The sequence below is a fragment of a genome, unplaced genomic scaffold, assembly GCF_019419815.1.
Source record: "Pyrus x bretschneideri cultivar Hongxiangsu unplaced genomic scaffold, Pyrus_bretschneideri_v1 Contig113, whole genome shotgun sequence".
NCBI classification, from domain to species: Eukaryota; Viridiplantae; Streptophyta; class Magnoliopsida; order Rosales; family Rosaceae; genus Pyrus; species Pyrus x bretschneideri.
Genome location: NW_025999406.1, coordinates 194,101 through 213,397, shown reverse-complemented (window position 1 = coordinate 213,397; position 19,297 = coordinate 194,101). Strand labels below are relative to the sequence as shown.

General features: G+C 40.9%; 2 protein-coding genes across 2 annotated transcripts; both read right to left on the bottom strand.

Moving 5' to 3' along the window:
* Positions 1-14,024: 14,024 nt before the first annotated feature.
* LOC125474008 (uncharacterized mitochondrial protein AtMg00810-like) lies at positions 14,025-14,654 on the bottom strand. The gene has a single exon (XM_048577438.1). The coding sequence runs from the start codon at positions 14,652-14,654 to the stop codon at positions 14,025-14,027; it is 630 nt and encodes a 209-aa protein (XP_048433395.1).
* A 478-nt stretch (positions 14,655-15,132) lies between these two features.
* LOC125474007 lies at positions 15,133-16,640 on the bottom strand. Its single transcript, XM_048577437.1, has 3 exons — positions 15,975-16,640; positions 15,624-15,723; positions 15,133-15,413 (listed from the first exon to the last, which is right to left on the bottom strand). The coding sequence occupies exons 1-3, from the start codon at positions 16,638-16,640 to the stop codon at positions 15,133-15,135; spliced, it is 1,047 nt and encodes a 348-aa protein (XP_048433394.1).
* Between the last annotated feature and the right edge of the window lie 2,657 nt (positions 16,641-19,297).

The following is a 19,297-nucleotide window of genomic DNA, read 5'->3' as shown; positions in this document are numbered from 1 at the left end:
TTACATTCTGTTTTAATTTGTTCATTTAATTTAATTTCGTATAAACTTAAATCCCCCTTTACTTTAATGTCAAATTAGTTAGAAATCAATTTAGTTTATGTTTTAAAGCATTTTGAGTCTTTGGTTTGTTTTAGTGTTTTAAAGTTTAGTTTTACATTCTTTGAGTCTAGTTTAGTGTTTTATATTACGTTTTTACGTTTTTGAGTCAAATCCAAGTGATTAACAATCCCTCCTAATCCCCGGTCCAGAACGATCCCTACTTATACATATACTACAATTTGACGAAAAGAGGGTTTAATTTGTGCGCGTATAAATCTCGCATCAAAGAGCAGACTAGATTAGCAGGTCACGACCAGGGCCAACCGAGAGCTCTGCTACCTCAACAAAGGAAAATTCAAGAAGAAGTAAAGTGGCTCCTGACCAAGTGATTGCATGATTTTCAACGCAACGAGGTCACTAACAAAACATTACGACAGGACATGACCAACATAAGCAGGCCACCTTTCATGAAGGAGATCGAGTAGGTAAAGCCTCCACGTAAGTTCAGCATGTCACACTTAACATCCTTTAAAGGAGATGGAGACCCGGAGAAACACTTGAAGCACTCCCAAAGCACAATGGCCCTTTGTCAAAACAACGATGCTCTCATGTGCAAGATATTCACCACCACTTTGCAAGGCAAGGCGCAAAATTGTTTCACACCCTACCACCACAATTTATCCAGAGTTTCGAAGAGGTTTCTTTGGTTTTCACCAAGGAATATTCATTTTATCGCCTAATTAAGAAAAAGTCCGATCATTTGTTCAATTTCAAGAAGAACCCAAAGGAGCCGCTCCGCGACTATGTGAAAAGGTTCAAAGCAGAGAAGGCGAAGATAGTCAGATGTGATGATTCGATAGCTAGTGCTGCTTTTCAAAAATGACTCCCAGTAGATCACCCACTGTTCGGAGAATTGATCATGAAAGAAGATCTAACTCTAGCAGACTCTTTCGCTCTAGCAGAGAAGCATGCACTTTAGGATGAGGCTCGACGAGCAGATAAGGCACTCGAGTAGCCTCAAAGAGAATTAGCAGTAGCTCAAAAGAATGATGAAAAACAATATAATAACAAACGCAGGCAAGAAGCTAGGAACTGATCCACGACCAAAGAAGACCCGACACTCAAGAACTACTCTAAGTTCCTTATCCCGATCCACTAAATCCTTTGTGACATCAAGAGTGAACCATGGTTCAAGTTGCCAAAATAGTCAAAGGAAGATACCTCCAAGTTGGACCACACCAAGTACTGCGTTTTCCATGAAGGTCCCGATCACACAATTGATGACTGCTACACTTGGATGAACAACCTAGAGAAGCTCGTGAAAGAAGGCAAGGTTAACAAATACTTAGGCAAGCCAGTTACGCATCCTAGAAGAAAGGCAAATGCCAACGAAGAGCTGCAAACTAAGATAATTCGGATTAATGGCATCTTCGCTGAATCCGAGCAGTTGGGGGCTCATCGACAACTTGACGGAAACTTTTGACATCCTTAGAAAGTACAAGATGAAGCTTTATCCCTCCAAATGCACATTCGAAGTATCTTCAAGCAGATTCTTGCAATACCTAGTAACCCAACAAGGAATCGAAGCACATCCCAAGTAGAATTAAGCAATCCTAGAGATGAAGTCCCCAACTACATTGAAGGAGATCCAAAGCTTGACTGGACGAGTGGCCGTGCTCAACCGCTTCCTATTGCAGTTCACCGATCGATGCAATCCTTTTTTCAAGGCAATCAAGAGGGCCTAACGAGACAAATGGAATGATGAGTGCAAAAGAGCTTTCTAAGACCTAAAGAAGTACCTCACATCACTTCCCTTACTATCCAAGCTGGAAGCAGCGAAGGACTTATACATCTACTTGGCAGTCTCAGAAGTAGCAGTAAGCTCTACCCTCATACAAGGAGAGTTGGGGGCCCAACTACCAGTATTCTACATTTCTAAAGCTCTTCTCAATACATAAACTAGATATCTGAAGATCGAGAAATTAATTTTAGCGCCAGTTGTTGTGGCTCGGAATCTCAAACCATATTTTCAAGCTCATACAATCATCATCATGACTCAATATCCTCTATGATCAATCCTACATAGTTTGGATGCTTCTCAACGAGTAATGAAATGGGTGTTGGAACTTGGCTAATACGACTTAGTTTTTCAACCCCACACGACGATAAAGGCCCAAGCCTTGGTAGACTTCATAACAGAATTCACACCTAACCTAGGCAACGTAATAGAGTGGCCCAACGACACCCCACGCCTGCTTCACCCGATGGAGACTTTTGGCATTTACATGTCAATGGCGCATCCAACTACAAAGGCTCGAGAGCAGGTGTGGTCCTCGTTACTCCAGATGGTTTGATGCTCGAGCATGCAATCACTCTAGGCTTCAAAGCATCCAACAACGAAGCAGAGTACGAGGCCCTACTAGCAGGTCTCCGAATGGAAAAGGACTTGGCAGTTAAATGGCTTGCAATTCATTCCGATTCCTAGCTAATCACCAGCCAGACTACTGGGGAGTACACAGCAAAGCATTTAAAGATGGTGTAATACCTAGAGAAGGTACGAAAGCAGCTTGAGGCATTTCAGACTTACACCCTCACTCAAATTTCACAGGCAGAAAACGTTCACGCGAACGTGCTAGCCGGTCTAGGCTCCTTCCTCAATAATCAACTCAAACGCTTTATTCCGGTGGAGTATCTAGACAAGCCAAACATAGAGGTAGAGCCAACAGCCGAGGTGTCACAGGTTAGTACAACTCTAAGCTGGCAAGATTCCACTATAAACTACCTGGTTAATGACACACTCCCCATGGAAAGATTAGAGTTTAGAAAGCTCTAAACGAAGGTAGCATGTTAATATATGTGGAATGGCATTCTGATCTGAAGATCTTACTTTGGATCGCATCTCCGTTGCCTAACACCTCGTGACGATCTAAAGGTTCTAAGTTCAACCCACAAAGGTGTTTGTGGAAATCACTTCGGAGGTCGATCCTTAGCAAAGAAGGCTTTTAATGCAGGCTACTACTAGCCTACCATGCATCAAGATGCTAAAGAGTTAGTACAAAAGTGCGACAGCTGCCAATGCTACAAGCTGGTATTAGCGCTGCCTGCCTGTGAACTACACCCACAAACGAGTCCTTGGCCATTCATGCAGTAGGCAATCGACTTGGTAAGGCCTATGCCGCTTGTTACCAGGAGCAGAGGCATGATGATAGTGGCCACTGATTACTTCACCAAATGCGTAAAAGTCGAGCCCATGACAACCATGACTCAAGCGGACATAGAGCGTTTCATATAGAGGAACATCATTTGTTAATTTGGCATCCCTCAATCCATTGTCACAAATAATGGCCTGCAATTTTTAGGTAAAGATTTGGGACTGGCTAGGCTGAAGCATCTAACAAGACGATTCTTGACTGCCTCAAGAAATCCCTCTCCGACAAGAATGGAAAATGGCCAGATGAACTTGTAGACATGTAAATTTCATTGCATGCAAATGATGCATCACAAAGCTCCATATGGCACATGACTTATCGTAAATGGACAAGTCATTAATGACATGTGGCACAAATCAAGCAAAGGAAGCTCATAAGCATTCCTAAAAAGCGGCAAAAGGGAAGGAATCTCCTTAAAATCGGCAAAGGGCCCAAATTGCTTCCAAAATCGAAAAGAAAGCTAAAGCATCTTCACAAAACAAGAAAGAATTGAAGATTGCTCACAAAATAGGCAACAAGCCCTATAGATTTCTTCCAAGCAAGGGAAAGTGACTAAAATTAAGGCACAAAACATGCCTAAATTCTCCCATGGACGAACCAAGACACAAATCAAAGCCAAATCCATCCAAAGGCAAGCTTTGACAAGTCTATAAATACAAGGTCCTCAAACAAGCATAAAGGTCGGCAATTCATTCAAGGTCGAAATTCTCACATTGGGAGGAACCTTTGCCAAATCTTTGAAGACTAATATGATGCCAAAGCTTTCTTCAAATAATGCACAATTGAAGCCGAAGCTTTCTTTCTACCAAAGCCGAAGCATTCCCTTGAAGAATCTACAAGCACTTGTGCCGATTCCTTAAAAACTTTGTTGCAAGCTCAAAACTTGTAAAGACGTTTGCTTCAAGATTAAGTCGCTAAGACCCTTAAATCAATGAAATCCTACATCAACACTACATTTGCCACAACTTTGAGGTGAAGACTATCCACGCATTGTTTCAAGCTCAAAACTTGAAGCAATCGTTTAATCGTTCGTTCGAGATCAATTCATCGCGACCCTTTGACCAACAACCTACTCATTTACATCAAATTTGAAGACTGAATAAGAGGAAAGTTGTAAACAGAGATTGTAACCCTAGAAATTCATCAATACAAATCTACTTTGTACACGTGTTCTCGTTTCATTCGTTACATAATTTTCGTGTTTACAAATTTGGTACACCCAGTGGGACCTTTCTGCCTCTCATCTCTGTTTTCAAATACACAAGAAACACATATTGTATCAAGAAAGGATCAAGTTGTTCCCGCAACCAACACGAAGAATAAAAACATCCTTGCCGCAAGTGGTGGCACTTTGGGCGTCACAACCCGAAGCAAGGAAAAAGCTCTCTCTGTCGTTCCTTCCACTTTGTCAAAGGAGCAAAAGCACCTGAGGCATGAGCCCATGATCACCCTGGCCTCACTAAGAGCACCAAAGGAAGAAAGCCCGATGAGGTACTCCGAGTCGTTGACTTCCGATGCCGAATTAAACAACAGCTCATATCCCGTAGCCATGCAAGTCATGACTACTGGTGTGACTTTAAGCAAGGAGCAGTTGGCACAAATAAGTGAAGCAATCGTAAGGCTGACAAAGACGTGCAAATTGCTACACTCGTCAATCGTTTGGAGGTGCAGCACGACAAGAAACTTAACCCGAAGGTTAATCCACCAAAGGAGGAAACTGACGAAAATGAGGAACCTCTGATGTTCAAAGATGAGGAGAAGCTAGAGGTGGACAGAGTTGCGACGCTCATGGGATCTCTCTCTATCCAATAGCTCCAAGAGATGATCACAAACATGATCATGGCGCAATATGAAGGAAGCTTGCATGATTCTATGTTGTACTCAAAGCCATACTCTAAAAGAATTGATGCCTTGAGGATGCCAAGGGTTTATAAGCCACCAAATTCATGCAATTCAATGGAAAGGGCAATCCTAAACAACATATTGCCCATTTCATTGAAACCTGCAATAATGTTGGGACGAAGGGAGACTACCTTGTCAAGCAGTTCATGTGCTCACTAAAAGGCAATGCCTTTGACTGGTACACCGACCTTGAGCTCGAGTCTATCAACAGTTCGAACCAACTTGAAATGGAATTCCTCTACTGTTTCTACAGCATTCGCTGCATCCTAAGCATGTTGGAGCTGGCGAGTACAAAACAGTGAAAGGATTAACTTGTCATCGACTACATCAATAAGTGGCATTCATTAAGTCTGGATTGCAAAGATCGGTTTTCTGAAACCTTCGCCATTGAGATGTGTGTTCAAGGCATGCACTAAGGGTTACATTACATTCTCCAAGGCATAATGATAGGAGCATATTCATGCGACTTAAATGGCTTGTTCTCGTGCATTTACGTTATGTTTCTCTCATTATTTTAGTCCTTTATGCTTCTTTTGTGTGTTTTCAGGTTCTAAGGGCCTAGGGAGCAAGAAAGTGCATTTTGAGGCCATTTGGAGCATTTTTGGGCATGATTTGGATAGCTTAATCATGGAGCAAAGAGGATGGACGAAATTGAAGCCTTGTATGCTCTTTGGGGACATCAAACAAAGGGCCTAGCCCAATCAAACAAATCCTTTGAGCCATGGAAAACCTCTAGCCCAATCAAACACATTATGCCATACAAACCAACCTAGTTTAGGCCCATTCTATGTACTTAAACCCTAGCCCTTTAAACTAGTTCATTTATCACTTATCAAACCATTCACTTATCACTCACCACATATCATTCACTTATCACTTAACATATCATTCATTTATTTCACTTCCATACTCCTCTTAATTCCACATGCATTCTCACACATGCACATCATTCACTCACATTTCCACCATTCATTCTTTATTCCTTTCCAAACATCTCACATGCATTTCCACCTTCCTACTTCATCATTTCACCACATTCTCCCTCTTTAACCCTACATGCATTATTTATTGCATCTTCACATGCATTCACACACACTTTACACATTCAAACCGTGAGCTCCCATTCCTATATGCCATTTTCAGATTTCCACCCACTAACCTAGTCATCAACACATGCACTTCCACCTTTCATCCACAATGATTCATGATTCATTCACTTTGCATCCTTTAAATCACATACTTTCCCATTGTATAATACATCCACATGCATCTTTAACCAACAAACATTACAACCACATGCACCCTTTTCTCCACATTCCAAACATTGCCGTGTATCCCCTTCATTCCCATTTCCAACATCTTCACATGCATTTCCACTTTCACATGTCTTCACATTCAATTCCAAACAACAATCATTTCAAATGCCATGCATTCACATGCATTTTCAGCACCTACACACCTCACACACATGCAATTTCAGCACCAACAAGCATCATTGCCGTGTACCCCATATGCATTTTCAGCTTTCACATGCTTTCCTAACTATTTTCCATCATTAATTAGCCACTTGCATCTTAAACAAACAGCCATATACATCTCCATTCCTCCTATAAAAACCCTTGCATTCTCATTCATTTGGCATTCATTCACTCCCCATTCAATTCACATCTCATTTTCATACACAACACACCACAAATACCTCCATTCTTGCCGTGCAGTCCCACTTCATTTTCTGCATATTTTCTCTTCACTCTTCCATCTCCAACCACTCCCTACTCCATTCCAAATACACCTAAAGCCCTTAACATCTCCTTAGACCTTGTGACACAACGAAGAGGAAGAGAAGAGTGCCTAAACGTTCATACAATTCAAGTTTGAGTTGTTGGAATGTTTGGGTGTTTCTTTGATTTCAAAGTTATAATTTAATTCTCTTTGTTTTGTACGTATGACGAATGGAAGATAAGAGTGCCTAAACGTTCATACAATTCAAGTTTGAGTTGTTGGAATGTTTAGGTGTTTCTTTGATTTCAAAGTTATGAGGAACTAAACCCCCTTTAGCTAGGGGGTGATTCGAAACTATGTTTATATTTGCAATTTGAATTGATTACGTTTGGTTGGAATTTCATAAGTTGTGGATTCAATTCGTTTAACTGTTTGATTGATAACTTATTTATGTATGTTCATTGAGATTGCAAGCTTAATTTTCATGCATGAATATGACGCTAGAATATAAGTGAGTTTCACCTAATCGTTATGAACTTATATTCACAAGTAGTGGAGGTTGCTTATAAACAATCGCGTTAAACGAATTCTTGGCATAAGTTTCATGCGTATTCCATAGTAACGAATGCCTCGTCAACACTTATAATTTTCATTGAACTTAATGATCTTTGTTGAATGTCTCTATCATGCGTATTCCATAGTTAGGGACTTTGATTAAGAATAATTTGGTTGTAATGCGTATTCCATTCAATCCAACGAATTTAGGGAAATTTGAAAGTTAATCTAAGCGGACCTAATTAACTTGGAGCATTGAGTTTCACAACTTATCGAAAGACCAACTGAGAATCAATATTGTATGCAAGTGTAACATGTGTGGAGAAGAACCCCTTGGCTATTCCATCATCCATATTTTTATCACATTCATATTTACATTTTGCCTTTAATTGTATTCTGTCTTTTTAATTTAATATCGTCCAACCACAATTCCCCCCCCCTTATTTTGTTAAGTCTTAATCATTCGTATTTGTTTTATTTTTGTATCTTTAAGCTTTCGGAGTCATAAACAATTGCAAATTCGTCTAAATCAAGTTCTAGCTTCTATTTGAGTCAATTTGATTGTTTTAGACAATTTGAGTTTTTCAAAGCCATTCTGAGCATAGTAGTCTTGTTAAGAGTATTTTAATTTAGTTTTTATGTTTTTAAGTCAATTTAGAAGGTTTTAGCAAGCCCTCCTAATCCCCGGTCTAGAACGATCCCTCACTTATCCATTCTACTACAATTGTCAAACGAGGGTTTAATTTGAGTGTCAAGTAAATCTCGCATCACATAACACCGAGAACATTTGAAGAATTGGCAACTCAATCCCATGATATGGAGCTACGTATTACTAATCATGGGAAGATAGAGCTGATTACCGACTTCAAAAAGGATAAGGTATTTGCCCCAAAGGTAGACAAAAACTAGGAAAAAGTTCACCAAGGAAGCTTTTGCCGTCCATACTACCCCCATCAAGACCTCTACCGTTTCCATGAAAATCTCCTCCAAAAACAAAATAAATGAGATGAAAGGTGAGCCTTCTTGCACCCAAGATAGGTACAAAAACACCTTGAAGGAACTGGAAGGGAAAACGTATCCTTTTCCTGACTCTGACGTGGCTGCAATGCTAGACGACTTGCTGGGAAAAAAGGTAATTAAGTTACCTAAATGCAAGCGCCCAGAAGAGATGAATCACATTAACGATCCTATGTACTACAAGTATCATCATATCATGAGTCATGCTGTTGGCAAGTGCTTCGTCCTCAAAAAGCTCATCATGAAGCTAGCATAACAATGGCAAATTGAACTCAACTTGGAAAACACAATCGCAACACACACTACCACGATTGTGTTTGGATCTTTTATTCTAGTGACTTTCCAAGTGACACATGACCACTCTTGTCCATGCTTAAGCCACACAACACCTTCCGTACAAGCATCACTGGGGGTAAGTGACCAAAATACGCCTACCAATGATGAAGAAGGATGAACATTGGTGACCTACTAAAGGACATGGAAGCCAAGACCACAAACCGCACGGCCAAAGGTGGAGTAAAGGAGAAAGCACAGCCGCTACAACAATAGGAAGCCTAAAAGAAACGTAAGAGCTGCTATGCCAATGTATACTGGGGAACCTATGGAGCAAGAGCCATGCATTCCTGTCTCTTTGTACGAGTACTTCTTGAAGGACTTCTTCCAACAATGCATTACCACTGCCTGTCACATGGTTGAAATAAAGATAGAAGAGCCCTCAAAAGGCAAAGCTATCACTGTCGAGGAAGAGAAAACGCTCACGCCCAAAGAAAGACCCTCACACCCAAAGAAGGCTTGCTGACACACTTGAGCATCAAGGAAGCACTCCAATTGCCCAAATGAAGCAAGGATGAAGGCTTCAAGCTTTAATGACATTAATATGCCATGTGTTGTGCCGCCCATGATGCAATCTACTTCACCGATGAAGACTTGTTGTTGGGATCAAAGCCTCACAACTGTCCTCTCTTTATCTTTGGGTATGTAAGGGAGCACAAAGTCAACCGCAAGTTTGTGGATGGTGCATCGGCCATAAACATCATGGCAAAGGCAATAATGACCACAATTGGCATCAAGGTTGATGAACTACCCCAAAACCGCCTTCTAATCCAAGCTTTAACCAAGGAAGACAAAGAGCGATAGGCATGATCCAAGTCGAGATGACCGTTTGCGAACTCAAATCAAGCACGCTATTCCACATGATTGATGCAAGAACTTCCTACAACTTGCTCTTAGGAAGGCCTTACATCCACGAAAATGGAGTAGTGTTATCCATCATTCACCAATGCTTAAATTTCTATCGAGAAGAAGTAAAGGTGATACAAGGCGACACCAAGCCATTCACCGAAGCTAAATAACACTTCGTGGACGCCAAGTTCTACATGGTGCCCGAAGCTCTTCCAAAAGAGATCAAATCTACAGGCATAGCCGCTCCTAAAAAACAAAAGTGGCAAGCCGTGCCTAAGAAGCAAGAATGGGAAACCATGCCATCTTCAAGCAAAGATGATGATGAGCCTGCTAAGCCCACAACAATCAAAGGGAGTGTGATGCCCTCAAAATGATTAAACACACCTATCTTCCAATACATCCCTATGTCAAGAAGAAAGAATGGGCAATCCCTATTCGAAACTAGAACAAGAAAAGCTGACACATAGCTACACAAGAACGATGTAAAGCTGCTCAAGACAAATGCGATTTTACTTCTAACACAGCTAGGCGATGCTAAAATTTCAAAACCACCACAAGGTTTTGTAAAACCCCTGCCAAAGGGGGCGGAACCAAGCTCTTTTCTAACCAAGACAACCGAAGAAGGTTTTAACCCAAACATCTACAAACTCATGTCAAAGGCTGGGTACGACTTCGCCTCCCATTCAAATCTTGGAAAGAAGGTTTCAAACACTATCAACGACAAAGATCTTAACCTCACCGAGACTCAAAAGAAGTTGAAGGAGCATGGTTATGGAGTTGACAACAACAAAGTTGGACTTGGCGTCACACCAAATACATCTGTGAAGATTTCAGGCAAAGCGAAAAATGCTAGCACTCAACAAATTAGCGTGAGCGTTGAACAAAATCAATAGGAGCATAAACCCACCCCTCGAACGTCAGTCTTCGATAGGTTGAATCGTTCAAAACCCAGAATTTCGGCACTTGATGCATTGGTGGTCAAGACCGAACCTCTATCTTCAAGAGGCTTAACACACCAACACCCCAAAGCTCTATTTTTGAAAAGTTGTCAAAACCTAAGAAGCAAAGCAACATGGCTAGCTTTCCTCTGCAACGACCGGCTTTGGAAAGACTTGAAGAAACTAAGAAGCCTTCTAGAAAAAGGAAGACAACGCCGAAAGAAGAAACAGTTCAGCAGAAAAAGACGATGTTCGAAGCTCAACTTCTTCAAGGATGAAGTTCCAAGCAACCCGGAAAGTCAACATAAAAAGGCAACTAAAGTTAAAAAGGCGCACCATTGTCCACATTAACCAATCTTTATGCCAATAAGCCCAATGGGACGACACTGAAAAAGAAGTCCAAGATGTCTTCCACATCACGATCCAAGAAGATAAAAAGGATGAAACCCCCGAGGAAGACGTCACTGCTGCACCACCACAACTTGAGGATGGGGGGGGCAAGCCACAATTGATAATCTCAAGGAGCTCAACTTAGACATAAAACGAGGAGCTGAAGCCTATCTTCGTAAGTGCACTGCTAAGTACGGACAAGATCGAGGAGTATTACTAACTACTATTGGAGCACAAGGACGTCTTTGCTTGGATCTACAAGGAAATGTCCGGCCTTGACCCAACCATTGTCGTGCATCATCTTGTAGTTAAGCCTAGAACGCAACCGATAAAGCAAACTCAAAGACGATATCAATCTGAGCTCATTCCACAAATGAAGGTCGCGATTATCAAGCTAATCGAAGTAGGCTTCATACGAGAGGTGCAATACCCTAAATGGATCTCCAACATCGTCATTGTCCTTACGAAATCTGGACAAATACGTGTTTCTGTTGATTTTCGCAACCTCAACGATGCTTGCTCGAAAGATGACTTTCGTTTGCCAATCATCAAAATCATGGTGGACACAACCACTGACCATGAGGCACTATCATTCATGGATGGCTCCTCTGGATACAACTAGGAACTAACAAAAAAGTATCTACTGCTACAAGGTAATGCTCTTTGGCTTGAAGAAAGTTGGGGCTACATATCAACATGCAATGCAGAAGATCTTCACCAACATGCTACGCAAAAATGTAGAATGTTATGTAGACGATGTAGTTGTCAAGACCAAGAAGAAATCCGATCACTTGAAGGATTTACGAATGGTGTTTAACAAACTATGGCACTACAACCTCAAGATGAACCCGCTGAAGTGGACCAATGGAAGATTAAGGCCATTCCAAGGATGCCGAGCCAAGGAATCTACACAAGCTGAAAAGTCTACAAGGATGGCTAGCCTTTATTAGGCGCTTCATCTCTAACCTTGCCGGACGCTGTCAACCTTTCAGTCGACCTATGAAGAAAGACGCTCCATTCATATGAGATGATGCCTGTTGTAATGTGACAACCCACATCATCTAGGGGAGTGGATCCTGTAAGCCTTATATGTATATTTCTATCTCTACCTAGCACGAGGCCTTTTGGGGGTTCACTGGCTTTGGATTTCATAGAAACTCCGAAATTAAGCGAGGTCGCGCGAGAGCAATCCCAGGATGGGTAAACATTGGGAAGTTCTCATGTGAGTTCCTAGAAACAAAACCGTGAGGGCGTGGTCGGGGCCCAAAGCGGACAATATCGTGTTACGGTGGAGTTTGGCCCAACAAATGGTCGGGGCCTGGGCCGGGATGTGACAATTTGGTATTAGAGCCAATCCTTTGCTGGAAGTGTGCCGACGAGGACGTCAGGCTCCTAAATGGGGTGGATTTTGACATCCCACATCGCCCAGGGAAGTGGATTGTGTAAGCCTTATATGTATATTTCCATCTCTACCTAGCATGAGGCCTTTTGGGAGCTCACTGGCTTCGGGTTTCGTAGGAACTTTGAAGTTAAGCGAGTTCGCGCAAGAGCAACCCAAGATGGGTGACCCGCTAGGAAGTTCTTGTGTGAGTTCCTAGAAACAAAACCATGAGAGCGTGGTTGGGGTCCAAAGCGGAAAATATCGTGTTACGGTGGAGTAGTAGAGTCTTTTCTATTTACTGTTGCTTAGACACTAATTCATGAGTTATACAATGAAAATTTGCACATTCACATCAACATGGTTTGTGTGGAGTAAGATTGGAACACTTACTTTTGGTCTATGTTAATTTTTAATTTTTGTTCTTAATAAAGTAAAGTTGAGTTCATATCATAAAAAATAAAATATAAAAAGAGTAAGAATTGTTCCACCAGAGACTTTGCTCAGTAACCATGCCAGTCCTGCCTGATCAACATTGATTCTCGCGTCAAACGATAGTGTCTTGGCATGGGGTAGGTTGGTTAGTTGGTTTCGTAGCCTTTTCAACTCAAGTTAATAAGTCCTTAGAGCTGTTCTACACCTAGAACCTTAATGACCTTGTGGTTTGGGAGTCATTGACCTAAAGCTCATTACATGGGTTAGATTGAAAACTTAAGGGAACTAACATTGCACGACCACTACTATTACTGGAAAAAAAAATTCGAAAAAAAAAATATATATATCATGTCACATCCCAGCCCGGGGCGGATCACTTCCCGGGCCCATTGCACTATCGCAGCACGATATTGTCCACTTTGGGTCCCGACCATGCCCTCATGGTTTTGTTTCTGGGAACTCACACGAGAACTTCCCAATAGGTCACCCATCCTGGGAATGCTCTCGCGCACTACTCGCTTAACTTCAGAGTTCCAATGGAACCCGAAGTTAGTGAGCTCCCAAAAGGCCTCGTGCTAGGTAAGGATGGGAATATACATATAAGGATCACTCCCCTGGGCGATGTGGGATGTCACATATCAAGTTAGTATGTGTAGAAGTATTAAATAAAGAGGACAAAATGTAGGGACTTTAGTCGAGTCTCTATGTTGGTTCACTTTACATCAAAGAAAGTTCATGAATTCTTTTCTAATTGTTGATTTCTAGTTGAAAATGGTTGTTTGTGTATTCATTCATATATAACAATTACAAGTGAAGGCTCTTTATAGAGAGGTCGAGCAAGACTAATAGCTAAAGACAAAAAGCAGCTACAAGGCACTAAAATGGGCCACTAGTTAAACCAACTAAACTAGATACAAGCTTATAGGAAAATCATGAATACTAAAACTATGGGGAAAGATGCATGAAGCTGCTACAACACAGTATAGGAGGGACGGAGCTGCAAGCGCAACTTTATTCCATTCACCAAGTGACACAAGGATGCATAGTGGCAGCTGCCACTCACATGTGAGTACATAAAGTTGCATATGCAACTTGTACCTTGACCACTAACGACTTCTTTCAACATGCCCCCTCAAGCTAGATCAAAGGGGTTGATTGATCCAAGCTTGCAAAGCAACCTTTGAAACTGAGTAGATTATAGGGTTTTTGTGAAAATATCCGCTAGGTAATCATGGCTTCGAGTGAAGACGGTTTCGATCACTTTGGCTTGAACTTGGGCACGCATGTAGTGCCAATCCAGTTCAATGTGTTTTGTTCTTTCGTGAAACACCGGATTCGATGCGATGTGTTGGTAGCTTGGTTATCACAGTGCAAATACATCGATTGAGTGCTTGAAAAACCAAGGTCTACGAGGAGACTCTTTAACCAAATAAGCTCACAAGCAGTGGATGCCATCGCACGGTACTTAGCTTCGGCACTTGACCTAGCTATCACAGCTTGCTTCTTGCTCTTCCATGTAACAAGGTTGCCCCCAACAAAGGTGCCAAAACCTATGGTAGATTTGCGATCAAGGGCATTACCTGCCCAATCAACATCGGTATAGCCCATAATGTGACCTAAACCATTTTTCTTCATGAGAATGCCCTTTCCCACTGAGCCTTTGAGGTACCTAAGAAGTCTTTTGACAATTTCCCAGTGAAGTGAGGTAGGAGAATGCAAGAACGGACTAATAAGACTCACTGCATAAGCAATGTATGGTCTCGTAATAGTAAGATAAATGAGTTTCCTAACTAATCTTTGATAGGTGCTAAGATTAGTTAGGGGTTCTGCTTTAACATCCAACTTGAGCTTGCTGACTAGAGGAGTACGAGCAGGTTTCGAGTCCATTATTTTTGCCTCATCAAGAAGATAGAACACATATTTTCTTTGATTTAAGAATAGACCCTTAGTAAAAGTAGCCATCTCAATCCCAAGAAAATATTTGAGAACTCCCAAGTCTTTGATCCCAAATTTTTGGTGAAGAGATTGCTTGAGAGCATTAAGTTCATCAACATTATCTCCTATAATGATCAAATCATCAACATATATAAGTACTATGAGTTTACCAGCTGAACCAATTCATACAAATAAGGAAGAATCATCATGGCTTATTTTTAATCCTGCAACTTCCAAAAGTAAGCTCAATTTGGAGCACCATGTACGAGGAGATTGCTTGAGTCTATATATGGCTTTATGAAGTCTGCAGACCATATTAGGTTTATTTTCTTGAGGATGTCCTGGTGGTAATCTCATATATACCTCTTCTTCGAGATCACCATGAAGAAAGGCATTCTTCACATCCATTTGGAAGAAGGGCCATTCATGATTAAAGGCCACAGATAGTAACTCTCACAGTGTTCATCTTGGCAACTGGAGCAAATGTATCCTTGTAATCAATGTCATATGTTTGAGTGAATCCTCTGGCCACTAGTCTGGCCTTGTTCCTTTCAATTGCACCATCAGAGTGAAATTTAGTCTTGTAAATCCACCTACTTTCCATAGCTTTCTTCCCTTGGGGAAGCTTGACAACACTCCATGTGTGATTATCATTCAAGGCCTTGAGTTCTTCGTGCATTGCTTCCTGCCAGACTGGATCGACACTAGCTTCTTGAAAATTTTTAGGTTCAGTTTCATTAAACAACAGGCCAAGGAAAGATGCATGGGATGAAGACAAATTTTTATAGGTAACAACTTAAGAAATAGGATGCCTTGCAGTATAAGCAACATACTCTTGTAACCTTGTAGGTGGTTGCCTATCTCTAGTAACGTTGACATCCCTTGACGGCTAGTATAGACTATTTAGATTGAATCCTTCACCAATCTTCCTCTTGGTGACTCGGTCCTGAAAAACAACATTGTGAGGAGAGAAAATGGCAAGAGAATTTAAGGTTTTTGTGATCTTTCCAACGGACAACAGCTGGAAAGGAAAAGAAGGAACATAAAGTGCAGGTGACTCGACCCTATCACTCATCAAGTTTATCTTCCCTTTACCTAGAATAGGCTCCCCCTTACCACTTGCCACAAATATATGGCTAGGTTTATATAACTATGTATACTCATGTAAACTGGATGCTTTGTTTGTCATATGGTCAGTGACACTTGAGTCTATAATCCAAACATCATGTGAAAGACCTATATTTAGAGTTGTGGAAAATGCACTTCTTATACCTGAGATGTCTTTTTGTGGTACACATTCTGAATTGGCCAAGAATCCAGCAAATTTCCTAAGTAAAGCAGTGGATTTCCAGTGGCTTGGTCCTCACTCTCATTGCTTCCCTTCTTCCTTTGTATATAAGCAGCAAACTCATTTATTAAATCAACAGGGTTGGAGGTGAAATTTACCAGTCCATCAGAAGATGTGCTTGTTGCATGATAGGCCTTTGGAGCATGAGTTTGTGAGTGATTGAGTAAACCTCTTACATATCTAGGTGACCTGTTTTCAAACTTAGGTCTTAATTCAGGATGTAGGATCCAACACTTCTCCCTTAAATGAGCACCACCATTGCAGTAAGTACTCTTCCAATCTGAGTTGGTCTTGATTTTGACATTCATCACTTTCTTGCGGGTTTTTTCTCTTTGCACAGCTTGACACACACTTGCAAAAGATGGTAGCTCAGGAGTCATTAAAAGGTGGCTGCGGAGATCTTCATACTCTGGTCCCAAACTAGCCAAGATTTGGAAAACCTTGTCTTCATCAGCTCTCTTCAAAAGCACAGTGGAATTAGTGATGTGTGGGCGGTACAAATCTAGTTCGTTCCACATGTTCTTCAAGCTTCCAAGGTGTTGAAACGAGGATTTCGAGTAACTGAAATGCTCAGACAACTTGGGCTCCATGGAGTTAAGCATCTATAACATAACCAGTTGGTCATTACACAACCATGGATCGTAAGACGTAGAGGTAGTTTCAAGAGGTTTAATGTTGCCATTGATGTACCCTAACTTAGATCTTCTTCCTAGGGCAAGCCTGACAACTCGAGACCAAGGTAGATAGTTGAATTCATTCAACAAAACGGAGCACAGCCTTTGATTAGGATTGATCTCTCCATGAATGATGCTGGAAGTTGATGTAAAGGAACTCATAGCCTCTGAAACCAAAGGGTTGCCTTCTACCATTTTTTGAAGGATGAACAAAAGGAAAGATTACTGCAAAGAATCAATCAGAGGCAGGCCAATTATGGTTCCTGCTTTGATTACCATGTTTCTAGTTCAAAATGGTTGTTTGTGTATTCATTCGTATATAACAATTACAAGTGAGGGCTCTTTATAGAGAGGCCAAGCAAGACTAACAGCTAAAGAAAAACAATAGCTACAAGCCACTAATATGGGCCACTAGTTAAACCAACTAAACTAGTTACAAGTTTCTAGGAAAATCATGAATACCAAAACTTTGGAGAAAGATGCATGGAGCAGCTTGATAGGAGCATATTTAGGCGACTTACTTAGCTTGTTTTCGTGCATCTATGTTGTTAATTCATAATTGTTTTAGTAGTTTAAGCCATTTTCGTGTGTTTTTAGGTTCATATGGCTAAGGAAGCAAAAAGATGCATTTTGGAGCATTTTGGAGCAAAATTGGGCTTGGAATGGATAGCATATGCTTGGAGCCAAAGTGTTGGACGAATTTGAAAGCTTTGTATGCACTTTGGACATAAAACAAAGGGCCTAGCCCAATCAAACAATCCTTTGAGCCATGCAAAACCTCTAGCCCAATCAACAACCCTTAGCCACATGCATTCACATACATCACAACCCCAAAACCATCAAGAAACACCATTCACACACACATGCACTTACTCTTTCATCATTGCACCACCATTCACACACACATGCACTTACTCCTTCATCATTACACCACCTTCTCCATCTTTATTCCACATGCATTCATCATAATTCACCCTAGCTACCACCATTCACACACACATGCACTTATTCTTTCATCATTGCACCACCATTCACACACACATGCACTTACTCTTTCATCATTGCACCACCAATTCAACACATGCATTCACACACCAACAACCTAGCTCTTTTTCCATCATTATTTCATCCACATGCACTCTCAATCATAACAACCACATTCACTCTTAAACAATCACCCACATATTCTCCCATTCCCCCTATAAAAACCCATGCATTCATACACAAAAATCTCATCTCATTTTCATACACAAGACACCACAAACACATCCAATCTTCCCCTTTGCCGCAAGCTCCCATTCCATTTCTACACAATCTCTTCTCGGTTTCATTCCATTCCATACACTCTCCCATTCGCAGAAACCATTCAACCTTAGCCGCTCCACCTTCATTTACAACACACTTGGAGCACCAACACCGAAGGCAACTCTTAAGGGATTTCAACATCAGTTTTGCTTCAAGGGTTCTTTCTCCTTAATTCTATGTTCATTCATGTTGTATATTTTTATATCAAACATTCTGTAAACATGAAGTGTAACTAATTTCTTTCTAGGGATTCGATGTAGCCTTGCAAGATTGCCATGTAGTTATTTCAGAATGCTCAGTTGATCCATCTATTTCTTGTTTCATTCTCTGATTTAATTGTGACTTTGTGTGTTGATTTTAATGCTTGATCATCATTTGAATTAACCACAGGTTGTTTAGCCAAGATTAAAGCACACATCATGCATAATCTTGGTGGATATGTGAATGAATGAAGGGAATGTTTTGCAAACATCCTGCCGAGTGTTCCCTTTGGTTTTGTGAAAGTTTCTTGTGCACTATATATTCTTGATTAGGAACCAAAGTTGCACATCACAATTAGGCTCATGATTAGAGACATTTGATCAAATCCACACATCATATGGTTGATCATATCTAAGTGAAACAAACTCAAGAAATAGGTAGATGGATGAGTATAATCTGATTCAACAAGCATGGCCTTGGGTTAGCAATGGTAAAATCGAATCCCTAGCTTCATCTCCATTGGTACTATCTCATTTTATTAGCTGTTGATTCATTCATTTTGTGTTTACTTCATTTCCTTATGCTTTCAAGTTACAACAACAAATCTGCCTACATTGATTAGTTTTATTTCTCTAGTAAAGAGTTCTTGCAAAACAAGTGATTATATAGGTCCAATTAGTCCCTGTGGATTCGACACCCTTACTTGTGCCATTATACTAAACATATTCAAGCATGAAGAAGGAAAACAACAATCAAAATGGCGCCGTTGCCGGGGACTGATTTCAGTCCCTTATAATTGCTTGTTTTGATATTAAACCTTGTTCTTTTCATTTTAAGTAGATTTCTGATTTTTATTCAAACTTGTTTTATCTTGTTTCAGGTAGTATATGTCAAATAGACTTGTTGAATTAGGCCAAAGAATTGAACGGTTAAAGGACAACACTTTGGAAAGCTTTGTGCCAACAAGTTCCTCCATTGTCCGTGAAGAAGAGGAAGGGAAACCGTCTAGTCCAACAAGTGAAGGATCTGAGCACTTTAATTGGGAAAGAGAAGAAGAGATGGTGGGC